Source organism: Chinchilla lanigera, unplaced genomic scaffold (assembly GCF_000276665.1).
Source record: "Chinchilla lanigera isolate Chin_1 unplaced genomic scaffold, ChiLan1.0 scaffold00052, whole genome shotgun sequence".
Classification (NCBI taxonomy): domain Eukaryota; kingdom Metazoa; phylum Chordata; class Mammalia; order Rodentia; family Chinchillidae; genus Chinchilla; species Chinchilla lanigera.
Window position 1 is genome coordinate 15,446,716 of NW_004955453.1, and position 23,458 is coordinate 15,470,173.

The window sequence follows — 23,458 nt, forward strand, 5'->3', positions numbered from 1 at the left end:
AGCACGTAACAGGACTGAAGTCTCCTGGCCCCAGGCTGGCCCCTTCTTCCTCTGTCCCGGGGTTAGAAACTAGAGGAACATGGTGCCCTTCTAGCCAGCACGATGGCCACCTGCCCTCTCTCTCTGTCTGATCCCTTCCCCTCCCTCCAGCGTGTGCCAGATCCCGGACACAGAACACCAACTAATCTTTATTTTCTCTCTGTTTTTGTTTTGTTTTGTCTTGTTGGATGCCGTGTCCCCTGCATTCTCTGTGTGCCCTGTGTCCGTGTGCCCCTGTGCCACTGGTGGGGGGCTTTCCTTGCCCGGTGTCCCCTCCCTGCCTGCCTTCCACTCCCTGCCGGCTCCCCTGGGGTGGGTGGGCAGCGTACAACGCCAGACTGCAGGGCCAAGGGCTGAGTGGCAGCTTCCGGGCCCCTCCTCTCCACCGGCTCCGCTCTGCCTCCCTCTCCGGTTGGTTCCTTGTCTTCCTTCTTCTCCCTCGTAGCTCTTTAGCCCCTTTGTGGCTCCTGGCTTCTCCCTTTTCCTATCCTTTGGGCGCTGTTCCTTCCAAATCTTTGCCTGCCTTCCTCCTTCTCCTGTCCATTTCCTCTTTCTCATCTCTTCTCCCTCCCCACGACTGTCCTCTCTCCACCTTCTGATTCTCAGCCTCCCCGCTTTCTCACTGCCCCCTCCTTACCCGAATTGTCCTCCTCCTGCTCATCAGCCTCCCTCCCCACTGCTGCATGAGCCAAGGCTCCACTCTGCATGGATGCAGGCCCGATGCTTTTAGCTTTGGCCTTGTCTGCTGGCGGCAGGGTCTGAAGTAACCAGACAAACTTCCAGGGCCCCGCGGAGATGCGGGCCTTTGCAATGAGGGGCATGGTGAGGGCTCCCGACAGCCGAGCACTCTGCTACCCCAGGCAAATGGTCTAGGCTGCGGGACCACATCTCAGCAGGAGCCAGGTTGTGCTTAGCCTCAGCTACCAGGCATATGACCAGGGGTGGTGGCCCATATCTGCTTCCCTGTCCACTCAGGAGCATGTCCACACTCTGGGGACAGAGTGTCTCATCTGACCCCCCCACCAATCTAGGACCCATAGCAAGGAGTCAGAGGTCTCAGCTGTGGTCCTGGCCCTGCCAGTGCTAACCTCTGTGACCTTGGGCAAGTCTCTTCCCTAGTCAGAGCTGTTTTCCAGTTTTAAAACTGGAGCAATGACAGGCCTGCCTTGAATGCTGCACATGGTGTGCAAACCCTGAACATGGTGGCTCCAGCATCAGGGCTGCGCTGTTTTATCTGAGGGTGATGTCCATTGATAGTTACCCCCAGTCTCTTGGATGTGCAGGCCCAGAGGCTCTTAGCCCTTGGGAAGAAGTCTCCTCATCTGGTCCCTGCTCCTCTGAGCCTAGGCTGCTGTCAGGAGAGACTGTGTGCTTAGGCTTGCCGACCCACTGCTGTCCCAAAAGGCTGCAGGTGGGTGGGAACCACTGACTCCCAGTGACAGCGCCTGGTGCCTCGTGGACCCTCCTGCTCCCAGCCTGTGGGGATGGGGAGATGGCTCTAACAGACTGTTCCCTCCTCTTCTGCTCCTCTCTCTCTGTGCTTTTCTTGGCCCAGTGGTGAGGAGTGCAGTGTTCAGCTGGGCCTGGGGTTCGGGCAGGTTCCGGGGTGGTGTCCTATCCGAGGGGAGCTGGCATGGCTTGCCCTGGGGCTGCTGGTGTGATTGCCTGCACCGCCGTGTGGCTTCCTGGTGCCCTGGCCCAGCAGGTGGCCTTTCTTCTGGACCCCCTCGCTTCCGGAGGCATGCAGTTGAACACCTGGCCCCGCTGCCTGGAGCTGAGGAATCCAGTCTTTTGGAAATCGGAAGGCTGGAAAAAAGAGCTGGGTCTGTAGGGGGTGGAGGTGGCCAGTGAGGGCGTGGGGGTGGCTTTGAGGAAGCCATAGCAGGGTGTTTGTCCGTGTGACTCTGGCAAGGGCAGTGTGCTGTGCCACAGTGCTCAGAGTGACAGGTGTTAACGCTTCAGCTTTCAGGATTGCAGTGTGTGTGTGTGTGTGTGTGTGTGTGTGTGTGTGTGTGTGTGCACGCACACGGGTGCAGATGTGTGCGGACATCTGCCTCGAGAGAAGGGGCCGGAAGACCAAAAGATTCCTAGGTAGAGGGTCCCTGTGGGAAGCAGGCTGTCTTATTACTGGTCCCGTCTCTGGGACGTGAGAGAGGGTTCTCTCTGCCGTGGCTGTCCACTTAGGTCCAGACTTCCCAGCTTGGCTGAGGAACAATGGGCTCTCTTCTCTTGCCTTCACTGTGCTGGTTCCCCTCCCGGAGAGAGAGACAAGAGGGAGAGAATATGGCTGTCCATGCAGTTGGGGTAGCTCCGGGCTTGCCAAGGGGGACAACAGTGGGACACTGTGTTCAAAGAATGTCAGTGGCCCTAATGGGCCATGGGTGCCATGGGGCACTCTGTAGGGGGTGGGGCGTCCCTGTGGGAGTGGAATGTGGGGTCTTCCCCCTGCTGAAAGGGGAGGCTCTGCCCTGCAGCTCCCTGGCTCTTCAGAGGTCACTCTGTCCACCCCCTGCCTCTGGGTGGGATGCATTCCCACATGCTGAGCTGGTGGCAGTGGGGACAGTAACTGAGAAAGTACTAGTGCCTCATGCAGGGTCTCAAATCACCCACCCAGTCTAGCATGTTTTCTGAGCTGCTGGAACCTTCTGTGGCCCCTGGACATGGTTGCTGCTTTGGGAAGGTCCAGGAGAATGTTCTCTTTCCCTCCAAGAGATGGGGTACCACCATTGCAAGCAGGCCCATTTGTTTAAGGGCAAATATCAGATCCCCCAACAGGGAATGCCACCCCTTGAAAAGGCAAAGGGATCTATCAGAAAGAGACTGTTGGGTGAATAATCCCAGAAGTGAGACCAGCTCTATGTGTTTCCTTTAACCTTGGGGCTGAATGGGCTTCTAAGCCCCAAGAGCTATTCTCGAGTGGGTCTCCTTTGTCCCGGTATTAGTAGAAAATCAATGGCTATATCTGTTTCTCTCTGATGTTTTTACCAGTAACAAGCACAGAAGGGGCTGTAGGCCATGCTGTCCAGGAGGCCTGAGCAGGGCAGGACTGGGTGGAGGAAGAAGCTGGGCTGAGGCCAAGGGCTTCCTCCTGGTTGCTCTGCTCTTCCAAGGCCTGGGAACCTGGAATTGCAGGAGGACCGCGGCCTGGCAGCACCCTCCACATCCAGCCTCCTTCCTCTGGGGCATGCTCGCAGAAGCTGCTGAGTGGGACTGATTGGATCCTTACTCTTCTTTCTGGAAATAAGGGCACTCTGGGGTTGCAGGGTGCTTTAAGCAGAGCAGTTTGAGCAGAGCAGGCCTCTGCCTTGCTTGAGCTGGAAGGCAGGGCTGCCTCTCCGTAACAGTCCAAAGCAATGACTCCAGTGCCTTTGGGCACCTTCTGCATTTAACATGCTGCACCAGGCCTGCTGCCCTGTGAGAGCCCTTTGGAACTCCCGTCACAAGAATGTGTGAATGAGTCCCATGTCTCTTGGCTGGCATGGGGGTGCACCTGCCCTTGGACTTGGTGGCCAGTGGCCTGCTGTATTGTTCATGACAGGTAGGAAGGCTTCCCAGCAGCCACTGGTCATGGTGGCTATTGTGGTTGTGTCGGGGGGAGCTTCCTGCAGCTTGCGTATCCCACTGTAAATGGAAGCGGATTCAATCTGCATGAGAGTGAATTTGGCTTGGTTGTTTCAGCACATTTTCAGGTGCCAGCAGAGAGTGTATGTGTGTGTGTGTGTACACTTCCACACATGCTGGGGGATAAGTGTTCAGGGTCCCAGGTTTGTGTGATCTAGGACCTTAGGATAACCCTAATTAATGTAGTGAAGGCAGGGCAGAAAGTCTCCTGAAAGATAATTGGGTCTAGGAGTACACCCTTTGGGCTGGGTCTTGGCCCCTGGGACCTGGGAAGTAACTTTTCTAAGATTCTGGGAGCCAGCTCAGTGAGGCAATGAGTTCCATGATCCAGCCCGGCTGTGGGAGGAGGGAGTGGGAAGGAAGCAGGGTGAGGTTAGCAACATGCCCAGCCTATGGGATGGAACTGGGATGGGAAGTGCAGACACAGATGGAGCACATGACTTCTCTCTGCCTTCCCTTCAGCAGGATGGCAGGGTGGGAGCTTCCACCGCCTTTGGAGGTAGATAGTAGTAGCTAAGGAACCAGTATAAGGGAAGTTGGTAGGAGGTTTTGGGGGTGCATGGAATGAAGGTTGGGGAACCCTGGGAGGGTCAGAAATATCCCTGGGGGCAGTTGGGGCTGAGAGCTCCAGAGCAAGACTGAGTCATTTTAAAATTTCTCCTTGGGAACACCATTTGCAAGATGATGCAATTTAGCCCTTTCCAAGATCTCTTCCCCCTGGGTTCGATGTTGCTTGTTGGTTGATGCAGTTGCCTTGGAGACCCTGTCTTTCCCTTGTCTCCCCTCCCTTGTCTGGAAGCTCTGGCCCTCTGCCTCCAGGGGCTGGAAAGAGCTGACATCTGTTTCTTCTATCAATCCTTTGTGCTCTTGGTCCCAGTGCTGCATGGAGTAGATTCTAGTAAAGACTGAGCCCAGTGCAAGCAGGTCCTCCACCCTGCAGAGAAAGCCTAGGGTATAAGCCGAGCTGGGCCCAGGAAGGCTGAGGGAGGTGCTAAGGGGAGGCAGCCCATTTTGGCTCTGAATGGTACTGCCTTCTCTGGGGGATTAGACACCACTGATCATTTCTCAAATAATATGTTCATTACCCTCCATACCCGGCCATTCCTCCAGGGGTGCAGGCTCGGGAGAGGCAGCCTGCCGAGCCCCCAGCCCCGCTCCGGAGGAGAGCAGCCAGCGACGGACACTATGAGAACCAGTCTCCCGAAGCCACATCCCCCCGTAGCCCCGGGGTTCGCTCCCCCGTCCAGAGTGTCTCCCCAGAGCTGGCTCTTACCATCGCCCTCAATCCTGGAGGGCGGCCCAAAGAGGTGAGTCCTTGAGCTGTGTCCAGGAAGCTGACAATCGGCTTGGCATTGACCTATCAGTAAATATAGTATTTTTTTCTCCCTGCAGTCTTTACCCCCGATCTCTTCTCTGGTGTATGGCATGTATAGTCCACTCCCTTCTTTCAGTAGCTTTTATGCTCTCACTTCTTACGTTATTGCTGAGATGGAAGTCCCCTGCTCTATTCCCAGAATCCTTTAATTATGTGATAAGGATTCTGGGGATGCTATAGGTGACCTCGGTCTTGAAAACAAATCAGGTCAGATGGACTGATAAAAATGTTTCAGTCTGTCCTGGAAAGTTTTCTTGGGAGATTTAATTTTCATGCCAAAGTGTTTGCATTTCTAGGAAGTTTCAGTAGTTTGTAGAACCACTGTGGATTGTGCTCATACTGTAGATTCCCAAATCCACCTCCAGAGATTTCAGCATGGAAGATCTGGGAAGGGAATGAGGAGTCTACAAGATTCTGATGTGCAGATGGTCCATCGGCCACCCCAGGACATTTGTGCTGTCCTGTAACACCCAGGCTGTAGAGTTGTTCTGGATGTAGGAGGCCTTCACACGCCTTTCTTACTTTCCTTCTGGTAGGATCCAAGTCCACCACCTGCAGCCCCTTTGTTGTAGCCCATTCTGAATTATTTCCAAGTCCAGTGCTCCTGCATTCTGCCTGTGCTTGACCATGGCCTTGAAAACAGCAAGAAGTTGGAGTTGCGTATGGCCAAGCTCTCCCTTTGACTTTTTGGCTTACCTGAGCAGTGGTGATGATCAAGCTGAGGAGGCAACTTGTCTCTGCTTAACTTGCTCTTCTCACGCCAAGGTCATCTGAAGGGCCATCCTGCCCTCTCAGGACTCCCGCTTTTCCTCCCCTTTGTTCTCCTACAGCCCCACCTGCACAGCTACAAGGAGGCCTTTGAGGAGATGGAGGGAAGCTCCCCAACCAGCCCACCACCCACTGGGGGTAAGAACTTCCTGCTGAGCCTGTCTTCTCCGTGTTTCCTCCAACCCCCTGCCTCCACGTTGGCCAGTATGGGGGAGGGATGGGAAGAGTGTGCCGGCAGAGTTGGGCAGAGTTAGAATTTGCAAGCCCCACTTCAACTCCTTTTCTTCCACTGTGCTGTCTTCTCCCTTGTCCACTTTCACATCTGACCTTGAGGCAGCCGCAGAGTGGTGGAGGCAGGATCTAACACTGAGGCAGGATCCAAAGTGATCGACTATGGGGCCCTGTACTCTCATATGATAGGGTTTTCTTAATTGTTTAAGGCTTTTTTACATTTTGCACTCAAAAGATCCCCCATCCTAACATGGACTTCACCCTGACATTGTTTCTGACCCCCATTCCTATTTGCATCAGGATACTTTTTCCATTTCAGGTGACCTGTATAGCTTTCTCCAGGGAAAGAAAGTGGTCTGTCAAGCAGGAGCATTTACACAATCCCCAAAGGGCAGCCAAAGAGAAGACTCAGATGAGCCCAAGAATGGGGCAGTGTTTCTTTTTATAAGAGATGTACCCTGAAGAAGAAGTGGAGGAAGTGGTTGTGGGGAGGGCAGTGATAGAGCCACACTAGGCGGTGAGATCTCAGGATCCCCATGAGAGGTCTCGGGTGGCACAGGAAGTGGAGACTGGTTGCTCAGGGATCATAGTGGTTGGATCTGCCTCCTCCGTGAGGAAGGCGGACTGGCACTGGCTGGGGATCCTCTGTCCTGTACATCATGGAATGTGGTGATGGCACATGACCCATATGCCAGGAGAACTTGTGTTGGCTGCCATCTTGGACATGCAGGAGGCCAAAGTTATGACAGTTCAGCGGCTTCTGGAAACCCAATGGAAACAAAATATGAGCACCTTGAAATTAAAATTCTTTGTAGCCACCCTGAAAGACGTGATAGGAAACTGGTGAAATTGATTTTAATAACATCTTCATTATATCCAAAATGTTATCATTTCAATGGGTGAACAATATAAAAATATAGATATTTTACCACCTTTTTTTAGCCACTGGTCCAGTCTAAAATATTGAGACATTAATATTTTATTAATACAAAACACAAGCTATTTGGTACCCATTTTGCACGCTGCTTGAATTCTGGTGTGCATTTGGTATACAGCACATCCCAGTTCTGATCAGCCAGCTGCAGGTTCTCAGTAGCCACATAAGGCTTATGGCTGTGATGCTGGACCTACAGCGAGGGCAGGTTTCCAGCTGTCTGCTCCAGAGCCGACTCTGCAGCCTGTTGTGACTCAATGGCATTTGTTTTCTGGCTCTTAATCTTCCACCTTTACAACTGCTTCTAATCACTGGTGGATCCAGACAGACAGCGGTGGGATGTCCCCCTGCTTGGACTGGAAGCCATGCGAGTTGTGCTAGAATTGGGTTTTGCTTTTTCTCTCCCTACCCTTGGCCAGCCAGGGTGCCCTGGGGATGAGGGTAAGTCAAAGGTTTCATAACTGTACAGGGCTGGGGAGAGAGGATGTCAGGCGGAGAAATGCCAGGAATTTTTCTCGCAGGAAACAGAAGGCTGCTGGGTTTCAGCGCCACCCACTCATCTGCTTCCCCATAAGGGCCACTTTTCCTGGCACTGAGTCGGGTGGGGTGCTGGTGGCAGACCGGGAGAAAACCCAGGCAAGCTTCCGACCATCTCTAGCCCTCTTATTCTCTTCCCCTTCTCTCCTGGGTCTCTCTGCCCCTCGGCTGCACCTGCTGGGCAGGTGTTTGCTGACTAGAGTTATGGGTTGGGCTCATTCCTTCATAATCATGCATTCAGCCAGGCATCTGACAAACATTTACAAGCTTAAGTGCTTGAGAAGTATCTGTGAGTGAGACACTGTGTTAGGCAATAGTGGATGTGGAAAGGCCTAGACTTCCCCAGTACCTGGAGGTGTATGTTTACACATGTATTTACCTCATGCTGCATCTGTTCCTTGGACATATAAGGACAGAGGGACAGTGGAATGCAGAGGTGGGTCACCTCTCGGGACCTCTGAGATGTTCCCTGCTCCCGTGCACACAGGCGTACATTCCTACATGCACACAATTTGATTGTGCACGTCACTTGCATTGAGATTGTACTCTTCTGTTGCTGTTCATTTCCTGTAGGTCTCTGATTTTGGGGGGAAAGGGAAGGGTGCTAGAGAGGGTGCATGGATCCTGGGCGTCTGAGGGCCACAGCTTGTGTATTGAGACCATCGGGCAGGCAAGCAGGAAGCCTCCTCGAGAGCTGCAGCTTCTGCAGGTTACCAATCTCCCTGAGAGGAGACAGAGCTCATTTCACTCATTCTGGGAGGTGAGACGTGACAGCTGTCACTGAGACATCTTGTGACTGGGCATAATACTACCAGTAGCTCAGCCCAGATCCTTGGCTGATGAGAAAGAGCCCAGCACCCCTTTCTGACCTTGTGTGTTATGTGACACTTGTAACCCAGCTGGGTGGCTCAGGAGGAGCCTGGCTTTGCCTGGGAAGCTGGTGCTCTTAGGCCTGGACCGCTCGGGTTTCTTCTCTTGGAGTACCTAGGTTTGAGGTACAGAGCCCCAAGCCTAGAATATCCTTCCTGCTAGGATTTGCAAGGGGCCCTGAGTTTCAGGGTTTCCACCTGTAATCACTGTCTCTCACTGTCCTTTTCAGGATGTGTCCTTGTGAGAGTCAGTTTTCATTTAGTCTCCTCTGAGTCCATTCACGTACATGGTTTAAAGTCTGTGTGTGTGTGTGTGTGTGTTGGGGAAAGAGAAAGGAGGATGGAAAAGAGAGAGCGTAGAGAGGAAGACACAGAAAGAAGCCTGTGTGTATATTGTGAGCCACAGTACTGTAAGGGAACTGTAGTAGAAGCCAAGGGCCCGAGGTAGAAATTATTTTCTAAGGGTTGGGGACAGGACCAGGACAAGGGTGTCACTTCCTAACTCTTTCCCTTTGTCCTTTAAACTGCTGAAATGTGGAGAAGCACAGAGGCAGGGAAGGGCAGTGGAGCCAGAGCAGCCGTTTCAGGGCTGGTTCCGGGGCTGCCCAGCTCGGGCAAGCAGGCATCCCCACTGTGGGGTGTCCGGTCCTCCTGCTCTGCCTCCTCCCTCCCTGCCTCATCTCCCTTCTTCTTCCCACACAGTGCGCTCCCCTCCGGGGCTGGCCAAGACACCTCTGTCTGCTCTGGGCCTGAAACCACACAACCCAGCGGACATCCTGCTGCACCCCACAGGTGGTGAGTGACCGGCTGAAAGGGTGGCAGTGGTGGGGGCATGTGCCTGGGAGGGGATCTAATTGATAGCACCTAAAGAGCACACTTGTGGAACCCTCCTGGAGAGGAGATGGCCAGGGGCTCTGCACCCTTGCTGATGCTGAGCCTTGGAGCTTTGCCCAGGGCCTGGGATGACATACCCCTTTGTAGCCTTTCTACCTGTTTTTGCTTCCTTGGACTTGGGGATTTGGAGCCCTCATCTCCGTTTCCTTGTGGAGTCAGACAGCTTTCTAAAAGCCTGGCTCTCCTGACCAGCCCACCGGCCTCTGCTCTGAGTGTGTTCTCCTCAGAGGCCAGGTCTCTGAATTTGGGGTGTTTTCCTGCTCTGCCTCTTAGGCTTTTAAAAACTTCCTGAGAAACCCATGACTCAGTGGCAGCCACCACTGAATGCCGGATCCCGGGTCCTTGCTCTCTCAGCCTGGGTCTCCCTGCCTGGGCCAAGGTCCTTGCCACCCCTAGGTAGCCTTTAATTCTCCCCTTGTTCACATCCCCAATGGTGCAGCAGTTGGCCCTGCTGCTGAGGACAGAGCCAGATTCCAGGGCTGCTGGACTGCTCCCCAGCCTCCTGGGGCCCTGCAGCCTGTCCTGGTTACAGAGAGGAGGACAGCGTCCCCCTGAGCTGATGACACCTTGGCTCACACCTCCGACTTCCTCTTCCCACTTCCTGGTTCCTCTCCTTCCTGTGGGGAGACGACCACAGAGAACACGAGCACCTAATGCCAGCTGGAGCTGGCTAATCCAAGAAAATTGCTCCTAGACTGGTTTTAGGGTTGAACTGGGGCTAATGTGGTCAATTGTACCTTTTCTCCTAAATAGCCCGAAGACTGATCCAGCCAGGTAGGCGGTAGCAGCATGCGTTTGTGACCCACACAGACACTGGCCAGGACACAGCCTGCCACCTAGGTGTTGGCATGGCCAGGGACACTGAGCCACAGGGGGCTGGGCTGCCTGTCACTGACCAGCACTGCTGCTTGAGACTCAGCTGTACAAGCCTTGGCCCCAGGGGCTGTGACAGGGACAGGTTCCTGAGAGCCAAGGTCTCGGGTTGTGTGTGCACTGGACTCCTGGGGTCTGGTGCAGGGTGGGCCTCAGCCTTCTCCTTGGGGCTTCGCCCTGGCCTCCCCTTTCTGCCGCTCTTTCCTCAGCAAATTCAGTTCTTTCCCCAGAAATGTGCCCTGATAACCAGTCTCTCTCTCTCTCTCCTGCGGGCTCCTTCTCTCATCTTCGTCTCCTGACCCTTTTTCCTGCCTCTCTTCTCCCCTTCCCTCAGAGGAAGATGAGGGGAAAGAGGCGACCGCGGCTCCCGCCGGTAAGTGTGGGTGTATGTATGGCTGCTCCTGCTCTCTCGCGAATGGCTTTGCACGCAGGACTTGACACGGTTGGCTGGGGGACAGCCCTCTCTTCTTACCTGGGCTCAAGTGACCAGGCATCAGCTTTCCTGTCCCCAACCCCTGGCACTGCCTGAATGCTGCCTGGGGAGCTTGTAGCCACTGGGCACCAGTTCAGGACAACTGGTGTCCAATGTGGTGACACCTTGTTGACAAAAAGTGCCCCTCCTGCCACTTCCTCTGCAGGGGTATTTGCACCCATCTGCCGGGTGTGCAGCCACCCAGAGGTGGACAGGCCAGGCTGTCAGAGTGGGGACTCTGTGGGCTGCACAGTCCCTCACTGCGGAGTGGCCTGTAGGGTTCTGAACCGTGTCTCCGCTTCTACTTGCCAGACACCAGTAGCACTCACCCGTTATGACAACTGAAAATTTCTCCAGCATGGCTGGTGTCCCCTGGGGAGGTAATTACCCTCGGTTCAGAGCTACTGTCATACAGCCACACCTGGCCCTTTGGAAGCCTGTGTCTGGTTTCCTACCAGCACAGGAAGTAGGCTCTCTGTCTTTCTGGGATCTCAGACACCTTGGAGAGCTTCAGGAAAGCTGTGCACCCACCCTGGACAAACACACGTCAGGACGCCTGTGCACATTATCCTGAGAAGCAGTTTCAAGGAGTTAGGTAGCTGTGGGTCCTGGCCTAAGTCCTGATTTGATGATGGTGCACCTGGCAAGTGGAGGCGGGCAGCACCTGGCAGAAAGGCTTTCAGTCAGTTCAGGCAGAAGATTCACAAGGACTCAGAGCAGTGGCTGATGGAAGGGGTGCTCTCCTGAGAGGCTCATGGGTGGCTCTTGGAAGTGACATGCAGTAGAGCTGGGAAGGTGTGGCTGGGCTAAACAGGATCCACAGCCGTGATCCTGGGCTTCATATCAGGAGGCTCCCAGCCCCCAAGCACAAGGTGCGCTCTCAGATGCTCATGTGAGAAGGTCACGGGCTCGACGACAGGTCCTGGGGGGCTGTGAGGAACAAGTATTAGGCTGCGGGTGTGGCTCAGTGGTAGCGCATTTACCTAGCATACGTAAGGACCTGGGTTCAATCCCAGTGCCACAGAGGAGCAAGTATTAACAGAGCTGAGCTGAGATCTGCCGAGTGTGCCTCATGCATGACTCTCAGCTTGTGAGACCCTGAGTCCCCCAACCTCCCATGTGTCCCAGAGCCACAAAATTTGGAGGGAAAGATTCCTAGCCACGGTGGTATCATACCGGACTGGGAACTGAGCTTTGTGTTAGGGGTGGGTGGGGGAGGAGTTGTGGGTCTCCTGGCTCTTACTGAAGTGGCCCTTTCAGAGCCTTTCCTGCCTTGGTGCCCTGGGATTCCAGTGTAGGAGTTGGAATTGCTGTTCAGGGGTGGGCAGAGGGCGGGGAGCAAGGCTGGGGAGCCAGTTCCGTATTTCCTGACTCAGGCTCCAAGACCTGGCTCAGACTGGAGCACATTTTTTGCTGACCCTCTGGTCTGTGTGACTTCCCTGCTGATACTTTAATGGGAAATTCAGAAAAAGAGGCCCATGAGGAAAAATGACCAGTGGAGTCCAGGCATGGTGGCGCATGCCTTTAATCCCAGTGCTCAGGAGGCTGAGGCAGGAGGATCGCTGTGAGTTCTAGGCCAGCATGGGCTACAAAGTGAGTTCAAGGCCAGCCTGAACTGCGTAGTGAAACTCTGTCTCAAAAAGACAAAAAAAAAAAAAAAAAAAAAGACCAGTGGCCAAATTACTCAGCTGAGGGAAAAGAAGGATCTGGAGGCTGCTGCTTCGTTCACGTCACTGTGCTAAATATATTCATGCATTCTTTTATTCATTGATTCAATAAATATTCTGTGGGACTGTTGTGTGTCAGGAGTCATGCAAGGCTCTGGAGACATAATGATAAGCAGTGCGAGATATGGTTCCTAATCTCACAGAGTGTATGCATAAATAGCATCCAGAATTAAACCATCACTCAGAATTATGCATTCAGTGTGTGGGAGGGAAGGGATACAATTTTATGAGAACTTACAGCAAAGAACATGCTCTATGTGAACTTGGTGAAACTGCAATAGGAGAAGAGCAGAGGGGGATGGAGTGGACAAAGGCCCTGGGGTGGGAAGGAGTGGCATGTTGGTGGCATGTGCAAAGGTCCTGTAGTAGGATGTGACAGCATGTTTCTTCTGGGAACTGCAAAGCCAGTGAAACCAGAGCACAGATGAGAGGATGTGTGTGGTATGGAGTGATAGAAACAGGAGCCAGACCATGTGGGTCATTGTCACAGCATCTTGTTTAAGAATCACAGCAGTGCTGAGAAGAACGTAGTAGGAACTGCTTTTTACTGCTGAGAGGTTCGGTGACTTGTCAGGCCCACTGTTAGCCAGGGACACAGCTGAGAGCCTGCGCCATCAGTGTGTAGAGGCTGTCCCTTTCCATGTGACCGCACTGGGGACAAGGGGCACTTCAACATGAGAACAGTGACTTTACTGGGTGTGTGGACCTAGAGCCCATCTCCCCGAGGGAAGGAGAGCCTGCTGTGTTGCGAGCGAAGCTGGCATCAGGAGTGGCTTCCTGTGGCAGGGGACACTCAGGGTAGGTTCTCTTTGTCTGGGTGATTTGGGGTGGACAGACTCTGCTCGGAGGAAGGCGCTGGGCTGGAGGCTGCCTCTCTGGGGCTTCTTCCTCTTGGACCCTTGATGCCTGGGGCCCCATAGCATCCGGGCGGTTGGCCCCGAGGCTGTAAAGAAGTGTGCAGCAGCCTGGGGAAGGGACAGAGGCCTCAGGTATCCCAAGACCAGGCAGAAGTGCTGAGCCAGGGTAGGAAGCCAGGGTAGGATGCTCGGAGGAGGGGAGAGGGGCCAGTCAAGGTGGTCTGAAATTCTACCTCTGAGCTCCTGGATCTGAACTCAGGCATCTTTCTTCCCTCCATCTCCTCTCCACCACTCACATGTCGTCTCCGTATCACTGTTCTCATCTTTTTGTCTTCTCCTGTTCTCTTTCTCCTCTTCCTCTCCCCTCCCCTTCTCACCTTTCCTGTTTCCCCTCTCCCCCACTTCCCCCGTGCAGGGGGTCAAACCCAGAGCCTCCCAAGTGCTAGGCGGGCACTCTGCTGCCGAGCTGCCCCCAGTCCCTACATATCTTCCTTTTGTGCAAGGTGGGTCTCCTCTCCCCAGCCAGAGTTTCTTCCAGGAGGCAGACAGTGCACTTGAGGGTGTGGGTAAGAGCTGACGGTCTCCCAGGCTGGAGGAGCCCGGTCCCTCTTGTGTCTCCAGCTGCTCTGAGCGCCACCAGCCACTTGGGATGGTTTGGGCTCCTGGAATGTACCCCTCCCAGCCTTCCTGACCCCATCGCCTGGGTGCAGCTGCCCAGGATTGGTGGAGAGGAGGAATGCCGCAGGGTGCCCCGGATGGGGGAGGCTGGAGTGGCCCAGCCTGGGGCTTAGGCAAGGGTAGGTGGTTCTACCATTGCTATGGGCCACAGTTAGCAGCAGGAAGTTTCCACCTCATGATGCTATTCCACCCACTCCAGGTAGGTGTTCTCATTCTCACTATACAGATGAAGAAACTGAGGCACAGAAGGGTTCTAGTCAGAAAGAAGGGAAAGCCCCCAAGTGTTGACAAGCAGTCCTGAGGTGGAAAGGGAAGAGAAAGCTCAGGAACAGACAGAAAAAGGAAGCATTTTCATGCGGAAATCAATCTGGAAACCTGGGGAGCCTGACATTGGGCCCTCGGCTCAGTTTTACACAGTCCTGGAAGAGCTGAATGGAGCCGGCATCAAAGGACTTTGCTCTTCTTGACCCCCTGATATGCGATGGGAGTGCGGACGGGAAGGGTTGGGGCTGAGGAAGAGGATGGAGTGGGCGAGGACGGGCAGCAGACAGCAAGGTGCGGGGGCCAGGATGGGGCTGGGCTCTGCGGCCGCACTCAGGGTGTCTCCTGACATCATGGCACCCTCACGTACTGCCCCTTCTCCCCAGTTCGGTCCTGTCCCGCAAGTTCAGGCTCGTAGTCCTTGGAGAGCTCCTCTGGCTTTCTGTGGCTGGGGTAGTGGCCATGAGACAGGCCGTGAGGACACGGCCAGCTTCGCATTTCCACCTGTCGGACTTCTAATGTACTGTTCACCAGCCCGCCATGTAGACCTGTCCTTAGTCTTGTGGTTGTAGCTCCTGGGCAGGCTAGAAGCTAGCCGTGGGCCTTCCTGCAGTTTCCTGTTTAGTAGAGGGGTACAAGTATTTTCAAAGGGGGAGTGTAGAGTACTGGTGTTGCTTACCCAATGTGTGGGTCAAGGTCTTGGCAGAAAGCCAATGGTTCATTCCAGTGGCGCAACTAAAGGAGGGTTTAATGAACTGTTTAAAAGTCTGGGCAAATCTGTGAAGAATGTCACGTACCTTGTGCTGTCCCTGGCAGGAGGAGAAAGCCATTGCCACCCCAGGCCTGAGGAACCAGCACAGCTGGTGGTGACCAACTGTGGCCTTGTGTAAAGGGAGCAGCCATTGACCCTTGACTTCTTTCCCTCCTGCTCATCTCCTGCTAGTCCCTCCTGGAGCCATAGGACAAGGGGGTGACGCGGTGGGTGAAAGCCAGGCTGCAGGGACACAGATGAGGGCTGAGAGAGGATGAGGTCAGAGAAGTAGGGCAGAAAAGAGCACAGACTCTCGAGTGTCGTCTGCATCATTTCCAGCCTGAGCTCCAGGGATCGTGGGTCTCTTAGGTCTTCTTGGACACCTCTGACTGCATGGGGCGGAGGCAAGGATTGTTTATCTGTGGATTGGTGGGGCAGACACAAACCAAGGCCAGAACTCCTCTGGCTTTCTGTGGCTCAGAAAGGGGAAGTTATCTGCTCTGTATGAGGTACTGGAAACACTTACTAGCCGGGCAGGCTCTGGGCACTTAAGGAGGGGAGGTGGACCCTGTGTTGTCTCAGGTGGGAAGTAGGAGTGCTGTGCACAGTGCGAACTGGGTGGAGCTGCACTGAGCATCTATCTGGAAGGGCCGGGAAGGGTTCAGAGGGAGAGATGGATGGGGCAGTGAGGAATGGGAGGGGAGGGTGGGCTTTGTTTGGTCATCTTAGCATTTCTGCAGATGAAGTGCCCTCCAACGGTCCCTCTGCCAAGCTGGGTTATCAGCCCAGGGTGAGGAGCAGTTCCCCTAGACTAAAGCCACCCTGAGCCATTGACTCCCAAATTTCAGATGGTTCTGTGCTCACGGGAGGGTCGGGCTCTTTGCCAGTTGATTGGTTCCTGGGCCAGCTCTGCCATTTGCTAGCTGTGTAACCAGGGCAAAGTATTTACATTCTCCAAATCCTACTTTTCTCACATGATCACTTGCTAATTTTATCCTCCGCATACCTCTGTGGAGCTGGCACTCCTCCGGCTGATAGGCTGTGGGTGGGTGACAGTCAGCTCTAGGTGCCCGTATAAGACTGTGGGCCCACTCTGGGGCACTCAGAACTTGCACTGGGGTAAGGGTGTGCATGTCCACTGACTGCCTATGTTTTGTGGGGAAATCACTCGACCTCTGTGGGTTGATGAGGCAGTTTAGATCATGGGTCAGCAAACTGGCAGCTGGCCAAATCCCGCCTGCCACCTATTTTTGTAAAGAAACTTATTACAACACGGCTGTGCCCACTCAGTTGTTGTCTACAGATGCTTTTACACTACAACAGCAGGGTTGTGAAACTGCCACAGAGACACCTGACCCACCACACCCAAGACATATACCACTGGGTCCTTCACAAAAAACGCATTCTGGCCCTGCGTCGGAGGACCTTTGCCTGTCTAGCACAGAACCCAATCCTCTGGTGCCAGGTTGGCCTGCGAAATCTTGAGGTGGGTTGTAGCCTGGGCTGCTGAGGGATGCTTTTAAGACAGGAGGTCTTGCTGGCTCATCTCACAAGTCTAGGTACCCGGGTGGCTGCACCTATGGTATCCTGTGCCTTGTACCTGGAATAGACCTCCCAGCACCCACCCCTGTTCACATGCATTACCCAGGCCTCTAGGACCCTTCTGCAAAGGGCCATGGCCGGAAGCACGGTCCTCTGTCTGTGCGGGGGAGGCCTGTAGGTCTGGGAGAGGAAATCTGGCCTGGGCCACCTCGAAAGGAAGCTGGGCTCTTACCAAGAGATCTTGCCATCCCTCCTTCCTAAATGAGCTTTCCTTGGAGCTCAGGAGAGGGAGCTTCCTATATCAGGTGCCTCTATCCCAGTGCTTTTTTCACTGACTCAGTGACCATCACAGTCCTGACCAGCAAAAAGTGGAAGGCTCCAAGCCGTAGGGGTGCACAGGTGCCGGCTTCTCGGTGTCTGGCTGGTTTCAGCCAATGCTTAAGTGTGGCAGAACCGGGCTCTATCTGTGTTCAACCCTGGGCTCTCCCAGGTCAGATAGTGACTGTGCCAGGTTTGCAGGTACAGGGGAACCTCAGCCATTCCTGATCACATTCCTGGAGCAAGCGAGTGCCCTGCCTGCTCTTATTGTTAGCATCGAGCTAGTTCCTGGGCCGGCCTCAGTGGCTGTGGAGGATGTTGGACAAGTGTTGGGCTGGGAGCTGTGCCTCTTGCCATTTTACTTCCTGGCTTTAGACTCCTCTGTAAAGTGGCCTTTCTGATTCTTTCCCTCCCTCGCAGCCTCTGCTTGGGCTGTTCTGAACACCAGCGGGGATAATGTGTGTAAATGTGCTCTGTAAGCTGACCAGCGCTGCACAAATGCCAGAGGTGGGCACAGAATGTCCAGCTCCATCTGGCACGGGTTTCTCTGGAGGAATGCTAAGCGTGTGAGGCAGAGGTGGGTGGTGTCTTGCTGGGTGTGACTCACCGGCCCTGGCCTGTTGCTAGGTGAGCAAGCTTGTTTCTGGATTCTGGGTGTGCAGAGGACTGCCTTGAGGTAGGGCAGAGCTCTGTGTCCACCCCACAGCCACAGACTCCCGCGGGGCCTGGAGGTGGGCTGCAGCATCATGGAAGGCACTGAGGGGGCACAAGGACCCCAGCCGTGGACAGATGTCCTGGTACTTGTGGGGAAGACTCTCTGATGGCCATGTGCAGAGGCAGCGCCTGGAGTATCATTTGGGGACGCTTCTCCATGCCAGGTCCAGGTTAAAGGTTGTCTTAAGTCCCCCCAGGGAAAATACCCCAGCATCATAGGGAACCTTTTCTGAGCTGTCTTTTCCCCAGGCTGGACACTGGCAGGCTGTGTTTCTTGGCAGGTTGGGTGATGTCCACATTCCACCCCTGGGGATCCGCACTCAGTCTCTGTCCCCTTACCCCTTCCAGAGCCCCGGAGTTATGTAGAGTCAGTGGCGCGGACTGCAGTGGCCGGGCCCCAAGCTCAGGATGCTGAACCCAAGAGCTTCGCTGCCCCAGCTGCCCAGGCCCATGGCCAGGAGACCCTGCTGAGGAACGGCACCCGGGGCAGCTCCTTTGTCTCTCCCAGCCCCCTCTCCACCAGCAGCCCCATCCTCAGCGCCGACAGGTAAGCCGGGAGTGGGGAGCATGCTTGTGAGGGATGAGAGTACAGGCCTGGGTTGGGAGGGCCTCAGGATCTGCATAGGGTGGAGCTGCCCAGGGTGTGGATGGGCAGGAATCACATCTGGATTGTGCCCCTTGTGAACTACTTCACCGTGGCCCTTTGAGAGAGCACACCCTGAGCCCTGAGTGTTGTGGGGAGTCCGGGATGAGTGAGCTCTGATTCCCAGCAGGCTGCATTCAACCCCACCCATCCACTCTGGTGATGGAAGGAGGGAAATGGACCCACGTGAGGGATGCAAGGTCTTTCTTCCAAGTTTGAAACCTAAAGCCGATTATGCTGGCACACACTTGTAATCTCAGCATTCTGGGAGGCTAAGGCAGGAGGATTGAAAGTTTTAGCCTAGCCTGGGGATCTTAGCTACTTAGTAAGACCCTATCTTAAAATAAACAATATAAAAGGGCTGGGGTTGTAGCTCAGTGCAGAGGCCCTGGGTTCAATCCCCAGAACCGCAGAAATAAGTCAATAAGAATTTAAAAAGAAATAAAACCTGGCAGTGTATGTAGTAAGTGCTACATGCCTGGGCACCAGGCACTGCCGTGTGTGCTCTGTGCAGTTATCTTCACGGCAACCCTAGGAGGTAAGCACTGTTACTACTTGGCAGGAGAGGGAACTGAGGCGCAGAGATGAAGTTGCCTGCTCAAGGTCCTCCTGCTAAGCAGTCCCAGAGATAGGCTTCAGCGCAAAGGCGTATGGTTCTGGAGCCCTCTTTTCTATCTTCTCGCCCTTTTCCTGTGTCCTGGTGCTGTCCTTCTTGGGATGAGAGCCAGATGTGCCTACATCTGGCAGAGAAGGAAAGGGCTTGGAGCTGAGAGCAGAGGCGCTTTTTTCTGGCCAAGGAAGCCTAGGGAATTTCTGAGGGCTGGAGCCAGGGGAGGCCAGGGGGATGAGCAGGGCATCAAGAGGTGAAGAAAAGAGAAAGCACTTTGGAAGAATGGCACAGAGGGACGAGCCTGGGGGTGTGAGGGATGGGGCATGGGCAGCTGAGGTCCTGCAGGCTGAAAGCGAGGTGACTGGGGATGGATGTCGGCATCCACCTGAGCGCCTCAGAGGGAAGCCAGAAATGGGCAGGGGAGCTGGGCGGTCCCTGCTGGCGGCTTAAGAGAGAGAGGGCCCATACTTGGGAGCGGGGAGGAGCTGCTTGACCGCGTGGGAGTGAAGACTCCTTGGAGAGGGAAATGACCTAGGAAAGGGAGGTTGTGATTGGCTCGGGCCAGGCCTGGAGGAGGACTGGCCTGGCAGGAACTTGTCTTAGAACGGGAGAGCATCCCTTCTCGAACGCACCCCTGTCCTGGTTTGGGATTCCATGAGGCATACAGTTCCTGACTCCTCCTCCTTCCCACTTCTGTGAGCAGCCCAGTGGGTGAGGCTGCTGCTCACCTACACTGGCCCCGCGCAGTGAGGCCCCCAAGTCGGAAGGCAGCTGGGGGAGCTCTGAAACCTCAAGCCAAGCATGCACCCCCGCAACGCAGTCCACCTCGCACCTCCCTAGCTTCTTGACGCACCTCCCTAGCTTCTTGACGGAGGCAGAGGCTGCAGTGCTGAGGAGGCCTGGGGCTGGGGATTTCCCTGACTCGCCCCAGCCCCGGGGCTGATGTGATGTGAGACCTGGCCCTGGGAACTTCCTCCCTGCTCCTCACCCAGATTCCTCCTGCTGTAGTGTTGGCTCTTTGCAGGAGTCCGGAAGCTAGCATTTCTCCTCTGGGATCGATCTTCCAGAACTCTGGTTTAGCAGCCCATCCCCGTGCTGCTGATGCCTGGTGCCTCCTGTTGCCTCTCTCATTCCTCACTTTACTTGCTACCAGGAGGCAGCATTCTGCTCTGCCCCCTTTAGACCACTGGGTTGACTTTGTCCTGGCCTGGTCTCTGACCTCCTTGCCCTTGGTTCCTGCTACCCAGGGAGCCCAGGGAGGGACCAGCTGGCCCAGTCAGGGAGTATAGCAGCGGCTGTGTAAGGACCTTTCTTTCCTCGCTGGGGCTCTAGATGCAAGTCTGCCTGCCACCTCCGTAGCTGCTGTTCACCCAGGCACTGCCAGCCATGTCTCACCTGCTGTGTCATAGATGGGGAGGAGTTTACACCTGGAGTGAAGCAGGGTTGACTCATCCAGCCCCTATTTTCCACATGGAAAACTTTTGTAGCAGGGAAAATGCTGGTTTCCTAGCCCACAGGCCAGGGTATTATGCTGTGTCACTGTATGGACCCACACTCACTTGATAGCAGAAACTTTGTGGCTCTTACCCCAGACACACTCCCCTGTGAACTGAATTTTATCAGGATCTTAGAACTGGGAGGGGCCTCTGAACTCATTTAACCTAACTTCCCCATGGAGGAAATTCCTTTCACAGCGTTCAGGCCAATAGGTCTGTGAGCCTTTTTACCACTCAAGGTAGCTTACTCACTAGTGGTCAGGTACTATGGCTGGAAAGCAGGCTTTATAATGAGTTGAAATCCCCCAGTGTGAAACTTGCCCCCCATGATTCCATTTCTTTGTGATTCCGAAGCCACCTGAGAGTGAAGCCCAGGGGGTTCTCTCAGTGTTTAAGGATGATGGCAGCACACATGGGGAATTGAGTCAGTGTGGGCCACGGTAGGAACAGCAGCCAGATGGCTTGATTCGCTCTCCACTGTGAGTTTCTGTGGTGTTGGAGACCCTAACAGCACAGTCACCTTCAGTTTGGGTGGTGGAGATTCCTTCAGCTCAAGAGTCAGTGAGGTACAGTGGGATCAGTGAGTTTGGAAACATACTGCTGAGTGGATAATGTGGACTTTTAGGAGCTGCGTGGTTCTGAGCTTCTTGCTTAACCTCTCTGACTTTCAGTTTCTTCTTCTGATGGTTCCCCAAGGTAATGTGTGAAACCCCTGATATTCTAAGATGCTGTGAGCAGAGCTCTTATTGTTGGTATTTGTGGCGGGAAGGAAGCCTGGGGACTCACTGAAAGCCCCTTTCATTAAATGCCATGTGCTGACCTCTCCACTTGTCATCTCTCTAGCACTTCAGTGGGAAGTTTCCCATCAGGGGAGAGCAGCGATCAGGGCCCCCGGACACCCACCCAGCCCCTGTTGGATTCCAGTTTCCGCTCCGGCAGCCTGGGCCAGCCCAGCCCTGTGGCCCAGAGAAGTTACCAGAGCCCTTCTCCTCTCCCCACCGTGGGTAGCAGCTACAGCAGCCCTGACTACTCTCTTCAGCAATTCAACTCCTCTCCGGAGAGCCAGGCCCGGCCTCAGCACAGCGTGGCCAGCGTCCACATGGTGCCAGGGAGCCCCCAGGCCCGCCACAGGACAGTGGGCACCAACACTCCCCCTAGTCCTGGTTTTGGCCGGCGAGCCATCAACCCTGGCATGACTGCCCCTGGCAGTCCTGGTTTGAGCCACCGCCAAGTGATGGGTCCATCAGGCCCTGGTTTCCATGGCAATGCAGTTTCCAGCCACCCGAGCAGTGCAGCATCGACACCAGGGAGCCCCAGCCTGGGCCGGCATCTCGGAGCCCACCAAGGCAGCCTGGCCCCCAGTGTCCATGGCAATGCAGTAGCCAGCCCTGGAAGCCCCAGCCTGGGCCGTCACCTGGGAGGGTCCGGATCTGTGGTTCCTGGCAGCCCCAGCTTGGACCGGCATGTGGCCTATGGTGGCTACTCTACTCCTGAGGACCGGAGACCCACACTCTCCCGGCAGAGCAGTGCCTCTGGCTACCAGGCTCCTTCCACACCTTCCTTCCCCGTCTCTCCTGCCTACTACCCTGGCCTGAGTAGCCCTGGCACCTCACCTTCACCAGATCCTGCAGCCTTCCGCCAAGGGAGCCCAACCCCAGCCCTACCAGAGAAGCGGAGGATGTCAGTGGGAGACCGGGCTGGCAGCCTCCCCAACTACGCCACCGTCAATGGGAAGGTGTCCTCCTCGCCCGTCGCCAGTGGCATGTCCAGTCCCAGTGGGGGCAGCACGGTCTCCTTCTCCCACACTCTGCCCGACTTCTCCAAGTACTCCATGCCAGGTAGAACTCTCCTCCTGCCCTTGTCCCCTCTTTTATTGACAGATCAGCCTGAGTTAGGACTTCTGTCCTGACCACCCTTGGCAGAGGACTTCAGGGGAGTCGCTGACTTCTGGGCCTCAGTTTCCTTGTCGGTGTAATAGGAGTTGGAGGGTGTCTTCAGAATGTGGCTGTGAATGTGGGTGCTGTGGTGAGGATGTGAGTGAGGGTGAAGGTAATGAAAATAATAATAGCATAACCATTGTCCCGACCAGCACTGTCACAGCTGTTTGTTGGGCGCCTGTTACACGGCAGCCTCAGAGCTAAGTACCATCCTCATGCCTTCCTTAATCCTCATGCCTCCCTCATAAAGTAGGAGCAAGCTGTAGGAGCAAGCTGAGGCTTCCAGAGGCTTTGTCATTTGTCCAGAATCACACAGTTAATGAGTGGTAGAGCTAGGTTTCCAGTCCAGGTCCACACTACCCCAAAACCAGTGCTCTTAAAGCATTAGTAGATTATCTTTATTATATGTCCATATATTTCTTTTCTGGAACTGGAGATTGAGCTTTTGTGCTGAGCTATATCCTCAGTCCTTTTCTGTTTTTTATTTTGAGGCACCATCTAGCTAAGTTGTCCACTGTGGGCTTAAACTTGAGTTCCTCCTGCCTCAGGTTCCCAGAGTGCTGGGATTACAGGCTCGCTTCACTGTGCCTGACTGTGTGTCCTTATCACGAGGGCTGTTGTGACATAGCATAATTTCACAAACGTGCCTTCTGAACACGGCCTCTATGCCTTTTGCTAGACCCCACTGTGCACCTCAGTGATAGTAGGTCTGGCTACCAGATGTGACATGGGTCATGGCTGGGGGTTGGACGTTTTCTGAGAGCCCACAGCCTCTCGACTTCCTGGAAGCCCATGCGAGTTTGCACAGTGAGCTCTTCAGCCAGGACTTGGCACCTTCACCTCTGCCCTAGAGCATTCATTATATAAAATCAGAGAGGTCAGGGCTTTGGGTCTCCCTCAGCTTCTCAAGCTGCCCTCTGCTCTGACTGTGTGCAGAGTGGCCCTGAGGCTCCGCATGTGTGGGGCAGATGTAAAGTGTCCCAGGCAGTCTTGAAAGGGGCTGGCCACCCAGCTTCTCCCCATGCTGTTCCCCAGTCCTGCCCTAAGCCTGCCGCATCCGGACACCTAGGGTGACCTTGCACCCCCCTGCTTCCTGCCGCCTACTGGGGACATCTGGTTCCCAGCCCCTCTCCTTGAAGGATGCAAAACTTCTAGTAGTTGGGACGTTTCCTGTTTCCCACCATCTTCCCTGCTTAAAATAGCCTTTGGAATCAACATAGGAAGGCACTCGGGACTGCGGCCGCCTCTGAAAGCTCGTTAAAAGGGCAGATGGCGGCAGGGGCTGGGGCTGCAGAACAGGGACAAGTAGCC

General features: G+C 54.8%; 1 protein-coding gene across 13 annotated transcripts in view; it reads left to right on the plus strand.

Annotated features, from left to right (window-relative positions):
* The window catches only part of Tns1 (tensin 1), a 194,249-nt gene that overhangs the window by 156,994 nt on the left and 13,797 nt on the right, over positions 1-23,458 (plus strand). For 6 of the 13 annotated variants that reach the window (XM_005395673.2, XM_013519828.1, XM_005395677.2 and 3 more), the window contains 8 exons: positions 364-450; positions 4,771-4,967; positions 5,866-5,941; positions 9,077-9,169; positions 10,022-10,042; positions 10,476-10,514; positions 17,810-18,008; positions 21,054-22,048. In XM_005395673.2, the coding sequence (XP_005395730.1) occupies positions 364-450; positions 4,771-4,967; positions 5,866-5,941; positions 9,077-9,169; positions 10,022-10,042; positions 10,476-10,514; positions 17,810-18,008; positions 21,054-22,048 (1,707 nt within the window). The remainder of the gene's footprint in view (positions 1-363; positions 451-4,770; positions 4,968-5,865; positions 5,942-9,076; positions 9,170-10,021; positions 10,043-10,475; positions 10,515-17,809; positions 18,009-21,053; positions 22,049-23,458) is intronic. The other 7 variants (XM_013519830.1, XM_005395679.2, XM_013519827.1 and 4 more) reach the window with 6 other exon arrangements.